Here is a 13,402-nt window from a genome sequence, read left to right on the forward strand (position 1 = left end):
TGACCGTTGGTATTAATGTTTGCAGCATGCCGTCTGTCATGTCATATTGTTCTTTCTAATCTTGGGTTTGTTGTTTCCATTTTGGTCATGACATCGCTTTGCCTCCTTCATATGCTATAGCTCGCACACATATTATTGAAATTGATCTGATCACTATTCTTGTTGTGTATGATGCATCAATCCCACCTATTTGGATACATGGATATTTGTGTACTCAATAAAATATACAATTTCATTGCCGTTTTTAGCTAGCAGCTCTATTGCATAACATCTACCTAAAAATAATTAAAGCAGCTACATCGCATAACATGTAATGTATATTAATTAAATCCATTTTTATTATTTGTATTTCATTGGACATTTCTGTTTTGAGTTTAGTTTTATATATGAAGCAAACGGTAGTTCTTATATCCTCTGAAATATAGCTATTTTATAGAGTTTGCAGCTTGTATGTAAATAAATCAATTTTTTTATTTATTTTCATATTTAAAGTAGACATGTAATGTGTACCTATCTACTCAAAATTGATTGCAAAGGAATGCAGAGTTGCACCATAGGAAAGGCGTTGACGTATGTGTAACTGATCATCTTCAGTCTCTCATCTCATCCTCATGGTTAGGGTTGTTATTGTGGGATTGGTGCTGTCCATTGCATTTTGTTGATGCATGCGTTCTCGTTTAGGGGTTCCATTACTTTGCATTGTAGAAGTGTTGATGTGCGGTTGTGATGAGTAATCCACTATGAATAGCCCGCTTATTTTTTATTTTATTTTATAAGGATGAGTAATCCAGTTATGGTATATGAATAAGGCGAGTCTTATGCGCCGGTCTTAAAAATATACAAAGGGGTCTCACTTTTTTCATACCTGTACGTAGACTAATATAGTGAACAAGCTTAGATATGGGCGGACTCCACCCTCCATGATGATTGTACATATATATAATCTATACGTCATCCCTCACAAATTTTCGGATTGCTCATGTGTTTTGTGTGAACACAAGTTGATTTTCTATCTTATGTAGACGTACGAGAACATGGCCACCTTGCTGTCGACGGTGCGGGAGATCCGTCGTTCGCAGCGTGCGGAGGGGCCGGCGGCCGTCCTCGCCATCGGCACAGCTAACCCGGCCAACTGCGTGTCCCAGGAGGAGTACCCGGATTACTATTTCCGGGTCACCAAGAGCCAGCACCTCACCGACCTCAAGCAAAAATTCAAGGCCATGTGTAAGCAGGCAGATGAGCACATGCATAAATACAGTGGTCAAGTTGCTTGATCGTCTAATTATATGTTAGCTGCTTGTACGATCGATCTTAAATTCTTAATACAACAATGATCAAGTTAACATCGCGTACGTGTTTTGTTGTTTCCAGGCCAGATGACACCAACGGACAAGCGTTACTTCCACCACACGGAGGAGCTCCTGGACGCCCACCCCGACTTCCTCTGCCGCGGCAAGCCGTCCCTGGATGCCCGCCTAGCCATCACGGCCGTCGCTGCGCCAGAGCTTGCAGCGTCAGCTGCAGCCAAAGCCATAGCCGAGTGGGGCCGTCCGGCCACCGACATCACCCACCTCGTCGTCAGCACCAACTCAGGTGCGCACTCCCCTGGCGCCGACCTCCGCCTTGCCTCTCTGCTCGGCCTCCGCGTGTCGGTACGTCGGACCATGCTCTACCTCAACGGCTGCTCCGCCGGTGCCGCCTCGTTGCGCCTTGCCAAGGACCTGGCAGAGAATAACCGCGGCGCACGTGTGTTGGTGGTCTGCATCGAGCTCACCATCGTCTCGTTCCGTGGCCCGGAGGAGGCAGATGCCCACCCACACACTCTCATCAGCCAGGCGTTCTTTGGCGACGGTGCTGGCGCGGTTATCGTCGGCGCCGACGCCGTGCACACCATCGAGCACCCAATCTTCGAGATGGTGTCCGCCTCACAGACCATGATACCAGGGACCGACCGTGTGCTCACCATGCAGCTAACAGAGGCCGGCCTCGATGGCCACATCTTCACGAAGGAGCTGGTTCCTATAGCGGCGCAACACATCGACCAGTGTCTCACGGATGCGTTCCAGCCGCTTGGAGTAATGAGCGACGGCGCCACCCTCTGGAATGATCTCTTCTTTGTGGTGCACCCCGGCATCCGAGGAATACTGGATCACATCGAGGGGGCACTCCAGCTGGAGACGGGGAAGCTCGCGGCCAGTCGGACTGTGCTCAGAGAGTATGGGAACATGCTCGGCGCCACTGTGATCTTTGTGCTCGATGAGCAACGGCGCCGGATGGAGGAGGACAGAGGGATGAGGGGCGAGTGGGGTGTGATGATGGGATTTGGACCTGGGTTCACTATCGAGACAATGGTGCTGCATGCGGTGGACAGTAACACGCACAACAAAAATTGATATACTTTTTGTATCGATATTGATCTTGAAGCTATCTCTATCATTTACAGTTTGCAATGAAAATAAAATCTACTACTAAGGCATGATAGTATATTGGTTATCATGTTTTCCAAGTGTAGCGTCTTTTAATCGTACGTTATATTTGTTGAAATTTTAAATGAAGTGACATTATATAAATTTTACAATGGACTCACAATTTCTGCTTATTCCTTATTATTATTTATATGAAATCAATAATGGTCAAAATCCATTCAGTCCCAACTCAATTGATAACACTTCCAAATATTGTTTGGCTCTCCTTGTGTTGCATCAGTAAATTTGGGTTGAAAAATCTATCCTCGAAAGCTGTTGCGATCCCCTATACTTGTGAGTTCACAGCTCTGGAGGATCTCAATAACGGCCGCTCACACACCTAAGCACTAGCGCGGGAGGCCACAACAGGACCCGACAACATCCAAAGTTTGAGCAGGCGCGTTGGATGCCGGCATTTAATGGGCAAGCTGACGAGAACGGCCCAAGTGTGTGCCCAACTGGTGGTCCCAGCGGGCAAAGAAATTTCGTCAGCCTAAGCTGGTGAACCCACCCCGCTGCTAACCACGGTCGCTGTCCCGAGCCACCCTGGTGGAACGGAACCAACCAAGTGCGGTAGGCACTCCAACTAGAGTGTGGAAGCTGACGGCAAGTCGGGCCGTGCTAATAGAGTATGTGAACATGCTCGCTGCCACTGTGATATTCGTGCTCGATGAGCAATGGCGCCAGATTGAGGAGGACGGAGGGACGACGGGTGAGTGGGGTGTGATGATCGGATTTGCAAAGGGGTTCACTATCAAGACAATGGTTCTACATGCGGTGGCCAGCAACCCAGGAAACAGAAAATGATATACTTGTATCGATATCGATCTTTTACCTATCTATATCAACTACAGTTTGCAAGGAAAATAAAATCTACGATTCCATGCGGTCAGATTGTACAACTTGCTTGCTAGCTTGCTTGCTAGCTACGACATCACAGTTGCCTATGCTTATTCAAGGGGGGAGAACATGTTGCACCATGGAAAATATCTGGGCCGTACCTTTAAAATTCAGGGCGCCATGGAAAATGAAAATTAGGCCCTTTATTTTAAATATATAAATTAAAATATTTGTGTAAATTATTTTGATGCTAAAGATTCTTTCAGGGAATTCACATTTTATGTTAAGATGTGAATGCACCCAACAAGATAATAATAATAAAGTATCAGAAAGAACAAATATTATCAGAGTAGAACCTAATTAGAGGGGTGAAAGGCTGGAGACCATAAATAGCAGTACACGCGCGTGCGCGCGCGCACACACACACACACAGAGAGAGAGAGAGAGACGTGAGGTTGGCCTGAAGGGTTTCTGATGTAGTCCTTGGATTTTTGGGTGAGTCATTTTCATTTATGTTGCCCTTAAAGGCCCATGAGTACCTAATCTCTTGACCAGTAATAATACTAATCTCTGATTTTGGGCCCTTAGAATTTGGAGGCCCTGTGCAACCGCTCCGGCTGGACATGCCAAGATACGGGCCTGTATCTGGTGCACGGAGTTTGTGGTACTACCTGTGCACTGAACTCATATTGTGCTTTTACTTTTTTTTAAAAAAATCTGAAAAAATAGCACAGTCACACAACATCATGTAGCTTGTCACGAATTTCAACTCAAAATTTGAAACATAACTCGAAAAACAAAAATGACAAATTCAACACTGGATAGTACATAACTTAACTTGGGCTTTAGATTTGGCCCATTTTCACACTGATGTCAAAATTTTCATTTTAGTATCTTAAAAAATGCTTCAAACTTTGATACAAAATTTTGTGACATCATACATTAATGTTGTGTTAATGTTCTATATTTGTTTTTAGATTTTTAAAAATGTTCTATGGCATCGGGTGCACCGGTAGCACCATAAGTGCGGGTGCGCAGGATACTTTCCCCATGTTGCATGATATATCACTCGACAACAGACATACAAATGTTGGACATTTTTTTAGTTCACGCTAAATATATAAGTTGCCAAAATATTAATTCGCATTGTCTAGATTACAACTAGTGAGGCAAGTTAATCGTGTCTGATGCTTACGCTTACTTAATATGCAATATTATTTTAAAGTTCATGAATTCACAGAATTCAGTAACTTGATTATTTTTTCTGAATTTGGCAAACATACTCAAATTAGAAAAATATTGACGAATTGGAAAACTTCACGAACTGAAAAATGTTTGCAAATTTTAAAATTGGTCACAAATAGGTAATTCATGGGGTTTTAAAACGTTAGACAATTTAGAAATATTGATGAATTTAAAAAATGTCTATCATTTTTTGCGAATTCACAAAACTTTGCACATTTCAAAAATGTTCCCGAATTTTAAAAACAGTTCACGATTTAAAAAATTGTTCGCGGGTTCAAAACATGTTGTGAATTTGAGATAGTTTCAAAATTTTAAAGTTTGTTCAAGGACACAAAAAAGTACATGAATTTCAGGAAAAAAAATCAAGTATTTTAAAATATTTGCATATTTGAAAATGGTTCAAAATTTGAAAAAAAGTTCATAAATCAAAATTTGTCCAAAGATTCAAAAATTGTTTGTGACTTTAAAAACAATTCATGATTAAAAATTGGTCGCGGATACAAAATGTGTTCATGAATTTTTTAATATTATCACATTTGAAAATGAAGTTTATCATGACAAATTCTTATATTTACGCAATATTTATAGCTCTCCCACAAGGTAGTAGTCACCTAATAAACTGTTTGTGCAATATGAAATATTTTTTATAATTTCATGAATTCAAAAAATGTTCATTACTTTAATTTTCCATCAATTTGACAAACATACACAAATTTGAATATTATTGGTTACTTTTCAAAACTTCACAAATTTCAAAAATATTCACAAATTTGAGAAATTGTTTGTCAATTTTTAAAACTTACTGAATTCAAAAAAGTTGAAGATTTCGAAAATATTTCTTTAATTTATTTATTTTCCCGATTCAAAAATTGTCCAAGGATATAAAAATATGTGGAGAAATTTTAATAAAATGTTGTTGGATTTGAAAAATGTTTGTACGTTTTAAAAATATTATTGGGTTTGGAAAATGCTCACGAATTTTAAAATGTTTGTGATTATTGAGAAACTGTTTGTAAATTTAGAAACTATTTGCAGATTCAAAAAAATCATTAATTAAAAAATCATGAATTCAAGAATTGTTGGTTGGTATAAAATATGTTCATGAATTTTTAAAATATACACACATCTCAAAAATGTGCGCAAATTGTAAAACTGTCAGTGGATTGAAATAATATTTAAGAAAACTGTAAATGGAAAAGAAACGAGAAAATTAGAAGAAAAATAAAAAATGAAACAAAAGTGATAAATTGAAAAATGAAAGAAAAACAAAAAATAGAATCCAAAAGGTACAACCGATGAAAAAAGAACAAAAAAGAAACAAATACCTTCTGTAACCTTCACAAAAACGGGCGGAAGATTCCAGAAGTCACCAAACAAGGTACCGTAATTCTGGACGCTCCTGCTAAATGGGCTGGCTTTCTCAACACGTGCCGTAGGCGGGCACTATCATAGCGGTTGCACAATTGAGCCTTCCTCACGTCATCTCCTCTATGACCATGTAGATGGTCGTCTACCGCTCAAAAAAATATATAGATGGCCGTCTGATCGCCAAGGCCACCGCTCCATGGCATGGCATACGAGCTCCCTGGCCCCACAAAATGCCTCCTTTCCCCTTCCCCTCCCTCGCCCTGAGTGGATCCCTTCACCTCCAATCGGTGCCGGCCAGCGCAGTGGCTTCCAAGGGCTAACCTAAGTACGTCAGTGCACCCAGTTGAATAAAGCACGGGACTACGCTTATCTAACTTGATATTTCAGAACTTGATCACTTGCTTCATGCTAAATTAATCTATTATACAGAATAACGTCTGTTCCTTTGTTTCTTTTAGTTTAATGTAGTTTATTTTGTCCTTCCAAACTTCAATGATTCCATCCAAACACCTCTAACAAACCAACCCCTTTATTTTAAGTTTACTTAGTTATTTAGTTTGACTCTTTTAGTTTAATTTTCCTGTAGTTTATTTGTCCTTCCAAACATCGATGATTCCATTCAAACACCTCTAACAAACCAACCCCTTTATTTTAAGTCTACCTACTTTTTCTTCAACTTACAAATGTTTCGAGCCAAATCCTTCCGCAAAATCAGTCCGGTTAATTTCATTCTACCCGCTCCATTCCTACATATAAGACTGTTTAGATATTTCAATATGCACTACATATGAAGCAACATGAGTGAATCTACAATCTAAACTACGTCTATATACATCCATGTAAATCCATATCAAAATCTCTAGAAAGACATATACTCCCTCCGTCCGGAAATACTTGTCATCAAAATGAACAAAAAGAGATGTATCTACATGTATTTTTGTTCTAGATACACCCATTTTTATCCATTTTGATGACAAGTATTTTTTTTCTCCTGCATTTGCTTTATTCCTTTCATGCCACCAATACCAAAGGAGTAGGCAAGATTTAAGTTTTTCTTCTTCGTTAAGGTTCATAATTATTTCCATACATCCCAAAGCATCTGCACAAGACAAAATCTGCACCCTAACATGCTCCAGTTGAGCTTTCATCCATACATCCTTAACCTTCTTGCACTTAATGAAACAATGTCCGCCATCCTCATCTAACCGAAAATAAACAGGGCAGCGGGTATCTACTTGCATACCTCTGTACTGAAGCTTCATGCACAAAGGTAGGCTATCTGTAGACATGCGCCACAGGAAGTGAATAATCTTATTTGGAAGAGGAAGCAACCACAACTTTGACCAATTAAAATCACCTGTTTCTTCATCTGCACTGGAGGAGGAAGTTAGTCCTCAAATGGATTCTCGAGCCGCACTATCTACAACAACTCTATATGTAGAGATACATGGCGACACAGAACAGAAACGTTGTGATTACTGGTATCATGACGACACAGAACATTTTAAAAACATTGTTCATAAAGGACAGAGCGTCGAATAGTACATAACATTTTAAAAACAATGTTCATAAAGGACAGAGCATTAAGAATACAGAACATTTCAAATACCCAAGGCAGTGCACATCTCCGTGGGAATGCTAGGTTCCGAAATGAATATCCAGCATAGCATACATGTTGCTCCCTCCAATCCATATTAATTGTCGCAGATTTAGTACAACTATGTACTAAAGTTTTATTACCGTTCCCTCAATACAAATCAGTATGATACATATCATTGAAGAAAGCAAATGAATTGGAGGAAATAAAAGTAAGGATACATATCCTTCCATGCATCTAATAGAAAATCAAAGCTTGGATGAAGCTGAAAGCAGATTATATGTGAGGTGGAATTTTGCTAATTCGCGGATGAAAGCGTCAGCGTGCTCCTCTTTCACACAGATGGACTGCACGTTGTACTCGTCATTGCAAGGGACGCACGTCGCGCAGCTTGGCAGCGTCGTCCTAACCTTGGTGTACTCCACCAATCTCGCCGGCGGCCCAAAACCAAAGTCAATCGCCTCCATGCCAAGCTTTCGCCAACATGACATGAAGAAAAGATTGTACCCATCCAACTGTCGCAGCTCGTCGATCTCCGACTGACCAGACACTCGATCCTTGGCATGCTGGATCATCTTCACTAGCTCCATGAGGTCGCCGTTCACCACGGCGCCAGTGCTCGCCGTGACCAGCTGCGCGGTGACGCAGTTGCCGTAGTAGCCCTCCCTAGCAACCGCGTGCTTTCTCGCGTTTGCTGGGAAGGTAAGCACGACGAGGGCCAACGGGTCAGACATGATTGCACGGGTTCGGCACTGCCACAGAACGGCGGCAACTGCCTCAAACACCGAGCATGGCCGCTTGTAATTCATCATGTAGTTGCTTTTGATGTGGTTGACTAAGCTTGATGAGACAGTAATGTCAAGGAACACCATTGGGGACGGCTGGAGGGTGCCCAAAAATTGAACAAAGTTTGTGGAAAATGGAGGCAAGTCCAAAACGAGCGAATTCTTGGACCTCACCGGGATGACAGACGGCGACGGCAGCCCGCGGGCCAACTCTCCGATTGCCTGCATAAACTGCGCCATCCCGGTGCCATCGCCGATGACATGGTTCCACGTCACCCCTAGGACGAACCCGCCACAAGTGAACACGGTCACCTGCATCAACACTAGTGGTTCAGTGTTGCTGAAACCCTCGGCCGCATGGAAGACGGCGAGCTCTTCTTGCAGCGACAGAAATCTGGGACGTCCTTGACGGCGCAGTTGGCAGAGGCGGCAACGAAGGAAACACCTTCGCCGGTGCATTTGATGACGAACTCGCCGGATGTGGCTCCAACAGCAAGGCGGCCAGTGATAGGGTAGTAGTGGACAAGTGCTTGTGACAATCCCCTTTTAATGGTCTCCATGGGATCTTGAATTGGAGACTCGAAAATGAAGAACACTGTAACTGATCTGCCACCAAACATCTTGTCATAAGATGAGAGATTGATGTCCTCGCGGATGACTATGGCCTCCGATGGCGCGATGAGCACGGGCGGGGACTTGCTGATCACCACAACACTCATATTGTTTCTTCTTCTCTCTAGGTGTAGAGTTGACAGTTGAATATGTGTGTCTATGTATGTTGATCGTGTCCTGTAGCCTTCCCAGCTTGGTTTATATGGACATGAAGATAGAGATGCTCTACCTTCATGGCCAAGTGTATTTGGATGGGAACAAAAACGAGGGGAATCAAACGAACCGTCCACAGATCAATTATGCTCGCTACAGTAGTCTTTACAGACATTGATATGTATAGAGTTCCCACCTGGACTGACCCAAAAACACGCATAGGCCGTGACCTCGACGGTGCTATCGAGTACTATTCAACAATACACACATGTGGTTGCTCGATTACTTTCCCAACAGCCAGGTCGATGGGAGACCGACATGCACATATACAAATACTCCCTCCATAACTTAATATAAGATGTTTTTTGACACTAGTAGTGTCAAAAAACATCTTATATTTAGTTACAAAGGTCTATTCGGGCGAGATCGCACAGGTAAACTAGTATGCACATGGTTTTCTATATTTTTTCAGGTTGTACTATAACAGGGACCGGGATACATGTATATCCGTAGTAGTTTAGAGCTAACCTAAACTTATACTACTCCTCTATGTTAGCTTCCGGTCCAATCCGTGCTCTCACACATCGTGGTTTATTCCAAGATATCGTGGTTTATTACAAGTATCTTAAAAGAGCTCCAAATGCTACACTAATATTTCAGTACACTAATCAATCATTGTTGGGCATTGGCTCGTGTGATTATATATGGCTGTTCGGAACTGGTGGCATGTCCTACCACTTCTGTGCTATTTTTCATGTTCAAGATGCATACGCTCCTATGTGCGATTTTCCTCATCCTCCAACTCTCGCCCCCCATGCCGGTGATCTCGTCACCCTCCGGTGCTCGGCATTACAAATCTATTTTTAGCCTCCGGTGCTCGGCATTACAAATCTATTTTTAGCTTCGGCGACTCCTTAGCCAACACCGGCAACGGCCCTGTCATCTTTGAGCGGTTATCCATCTTCAATCGCGTCACACGACCTCCCTATGGCAGCACCTTCTTTGGCCGCCCCAGTGGACGAGACTGCGATGACCGGATCATCATCGACTTCATTGGTACGTACATAGTACTAATAGAGTAGGCATAGTCCTAGCCAGAAGCTAGATTAATTTGTCAATGTGTTTAATGTATTTTTGGGACATTGGTTGTAGCTGAAAACTTGGGCTTGCCATATGTGCCCGCCACCCAGGTGCACAACGGTAGCTTCCATCAAGGTGCCAATTTCGCCGTTGCGGCCGCCACCACTCTTGACGCCGATTTCTACCACGAGAGGGATATCCCCGGTGCACCCAGCATGTTCCCCCTCAATACCAGCTTAGGAGTGCAGCTTGAGTGGTTCGAGTCCATGAAGCCATACTTGTGCCGCACAGGGCGAGGTAATTTATCCATACATGGGCGTCATTATTGAAGTGAATGCTTGATGAGAACTCCAATGATATTGCATGCAGAGTGCAAGGAATTCTTTGGCAGTTCCCTCTTCTTCGTTGGAGAGTTCGGCGTCAACGACTATCACTTCTCTTTCCAAAAGAAAACGGTACAGGAAGTCAGGTCCTTCTTTCCAGATATCGTGGCAACCATATCCATGGCCATCGAGGTAATTCCATCAAAAAATCATGTAGATGTATCATGTATGCATATATATTGAACCAAGCTTGCATGCTAAATAGATAATGGCTGATGTGTTCAACAGAGGCTGATCACCAAACATGCTGCGCAGAGCCTGGTGGTTCCAGGTGTGATCCCGTCGGGATGTTCACCGCCGATTCTCACCAAGTTCGCTGATGGCTCACCAGCAGCATACGACTCCAAAACTGGTTGTCTGAAAGCTTACAATGAGCTGGGAATGCACCACAACTCGTTGCTGCAGGCTGAGCTGGCCAAACTCCAGGCCAAGTACCGGAACGTCAAGATCATCTACGCCGATTACTTCGGCCCAGTCATGGACATGGTGGAGTCGCCTCACAAGTTTGGTTAGGGCCCTACCCTCCATTAAATATAATATAGTATATGTTAGAACAAATCATCTTATCGTTGTAATCTCAACCTCTTCCTCTATCTCCTATTGTATTCAAACTCTTGTATTCATCCTTGTACGCCAAGGCAAGTCCTTCGGCTCTATCAATATATATACGCACGCGGCTCCCCTCGTGGGAGTAGGAACGCTTCATACTTTTACATGGTCATCAGAGCCCCTCTTTCATACATCTAGCCACAAACCAGAAACAAAACCCTAGATCATATTCGCGATCGCCGTCATGGCTTCCTCAGCCGGCGTCGCCCTGAACCTTGGTTCACCTCCATCAGAAAAGCTTGCGAGAGGGAATTTCATCCTCTGGAAGACGCAAGTTCTCCCAGCTCCGCGAGGAGCGCAGGTTACTGGGCTTCTGGACAACTCCGGCGCCGCTCCGCCCAAGACGGTGGAGGTCACAAAGGCGGACAAAACCACGGCCCAAGAGCCGAATCCTCTGTATGGAACTTGGATCGCCAAAGATCAACAGGTTCTGTCATATCTACTCAACTCCATGTCTCCTGAGATCCTTGCGCAGGTCGTCGGGAGGGACTCCACCTTCGAGCTCTGGACTACAATCAACAACCTCTTCGCCTCACAATCGCAGTCTCGGATCACCAACCTAAGGATTGCGATCACCAACACCAAGAAAGGCACTATGTCTAGTTCAGCATACATGGCGAAGATGAAGAGCCTCGGGGATGAACTACCTGCTGCTGGCCGCCCCGTCTCTGATCCGGAGATGGTGGACTACATACTTGCAGGATTGGACCGCGACTACGACTCCGTGGTGGCGGCGATCGACGCTGTCAAGAACAGCATCACCGTCGATGATCTCTTTGCTCAGATCTCTGCCTTTGATCAAAGGATGGAGATGTTGGGCGACTCGTCTTCAGGCGGGTTTCATACATCCGCTAATGCAGTCTACAGAGGCCGTGGCTCGTCCCGCAACAGATCCTATCGCGGGCGAGGAGGAAGGGGGCGCGGCCGTAGTGGTGACCGCCAGCCTTCTCCCTCCAATGGCAGCGGCGGCTTCAGAGGACGCCCTCGGCAGCAGCAACAATAGCAGGTGCATGAGCAGCATGACTTCCCAGAGTGTCAGATATGTCTCAAGCATCATCCAGGGGGTGCACGCGTCTGCTGGTGGCGCTACGAAGAGAATGATCAAGAAGAAAAGGAGGCGCATGCAGTCTCCTATGGAGTTGACACAAATTGTTATGTCGACAGTGCAGCAACAAATCACATCACGGGTGAACTTGACAAGTTGACCATGCGGGAGAAGTACAACGGAGGTGACCAAATTCGCACGACAAGCGGTTCTGGTATGAATATTACACATATTGGTAGTTCAATCGTTAAACACCCCATGAAAAATTTGCACTTGAAAGATGTCTTGCATGTTCCAGAAACTTCCAAAAATCTTGTTTCCGTTCATCGTTTCACTCTTGATAACAATGTTCTCATAGAATTCTATCCTTATTTTTTCTTGGTTAAGGACTTGGCAACAAGGAGAATAATTCTTAGAGGACGGTTTGAGACCTCCTAGCTATTTGGATCCTATTCTTGATTTTCTCACATCATCCATTTCAGTGACAAAGAGCAGATCACTTTATAAGAGAATCACATATTGTTTCCCCTCGTGTGGTGTGCAGCGATCAGCTCCAGGAGAAAATCTCGTTTGATCTGGATGATGAGGAGGCTATACGTTTCTTCCAGGATCTCATCAACGTGAGTGTGAGCGCATTGTTCCCTCAAACGGTCGAGACAATCCATAGATGGGCTCAATAATGGCGATGAACAGGTCCTCCTTATTTGTAGATGGTTTGTTTGGTAATGCACTACTAGGAAAAGGCCTTCTAATGGCGCACCGGTTTTGCCTTCTAATGGCGCACTACCGATGCGCCATTAGCATCACGCCACTAGAATTTTTTTCTAATGGCGCATTTTAATTTTTTTTCCGTTTTTTTCTTAATCTCAGGTCACTATGGCTTAATCTTGGGTCAATATGCTTAATCTCAGGTCAAATCGCACTCCATAGTCAAACTTCCCGAAAGGTCACCCATCCTCACACTACTCCAGCCCAAGCACGCTTAACTTCAGAGTTCTATCCAACCCCAGCAACAGCTCACTTCACAGGCACTTGTTGATATATCTAGCATATCAATCCTATTATACCTTGTTGATGTCTAGGACTTTGTTCATGTTCATGACTATGATGAAATTTTGAAAAATATTTCAAACTTTTCGGTCATATTACGTATCATTTTCTGAAGAAAAATTCAAAAAAAATTTCAAAACCTTTTTTTTTCAATTTTTTTGCCTCTAGAT

General features: G+C 43.4%; 2 protein-coding genes and 1 pseudogene across 2 annotated transcripts; 2 read left to right on the forward strand and 1 right to left on the reverse strand.

Moving 5' to 3' along the window:
- The first annotated feature begins 1,034 nt into the window (after positions 1–1,034).
- LOC119349006 (bisdemethoxycurcumin synthase-like) lies at positions 1,035–2,393 on the forward strand. Its single transcript, XM_037617325.1, has 2 exons — positions 1,035–1,224; positions 1,372–2,393. The coding sequence occupies exons 1-2, from the start codon at positions 1,035–1,037 to the stop codon at positions 2,391–2,393; spliced, it is 1,212 nt and encodes a 403-aa protein (XP_037473222.1).
- A 5,370-nt stretch (positions 2,394–7,763) lies between these two features.
- Positions 7,764–9,019, reverse strand: LOC119349878 (annotated as a pseudogene).
- Positions 9,020–9,828: 809 nt separating this feature from the next.
- On the forward strand, positions 9,829–12,908 carry LOC119295580 (sinapine esterase-like). Its single transcript, XM_037574014.1, has 6 exons — positions 9,829–9,907; positions 9,945–10,121; positions 10,218–10,442; positions 10,515–10,660; positions 10,757–11,040; positions 12,866–12,908. Exons 1-6 carry the CDS (start codon positions 9,829–9,831, stop codon positions 12,906–12,908), a joined length of 954 nt encoding a protein of 317 aa, XP_037429911.1.
- Positions 12,909–13,402: the final 494 nt, after the last annotated feature.

Source organism: Triticum dicoccoides, chromosome 1A, assembly GCF_002162155.2.
Source record: "Triticum dicoccoides isolate Atlit2015 ecotype Zavitan chromosome 1A, WEW_v2.0, whole genome shotgun sequence".
Lineage (NCBI taxonomy): Eukaryota > Viridiplantae > Streptophyta > Magnoliopsida > Poales > Poaceae > Triticum > Triticum dicoccoides.

Bases quoted from the DNA above. Each gene is read 5' to 3' on its own strand.
- LOC119349006 (XM_037617325.1), top strand. From the start codon at position 1,035: ATGGCCACCTTGCTGTCGACGGTGCGGGAGATCCGTCGTTCGCAGCGT. The intron at 1,225-1,371 runs GTAAGCAGGCAG...TGTTGTTTCCAG, and splicing joins GCAAAAATTCAAGGCCATGT to GCCAGATGACACCAACGGAC.
- LOC119295580 (XM_037574014.1), top strand. From the start codon at position 9,829: ATGCATACGCTCCTATGTGCGATTTTCCTCATCCTCCAACTCTCGCCC. The intron at 10,443-10,514 runs GTAATTTATCCA...TATTGCATGCAG, and splicing joins CTTGTGCCGCACAGGGCGAG to AGTGCAAGGAATTCTTTGGC. The intron at 11,041-12,865 runs GGGCCCTACCCT...GCTCAATAATGG, and splicing joins TCGCCTCACAAGTTTGGTTA to CGATGAACAGGTCCTCCTTA.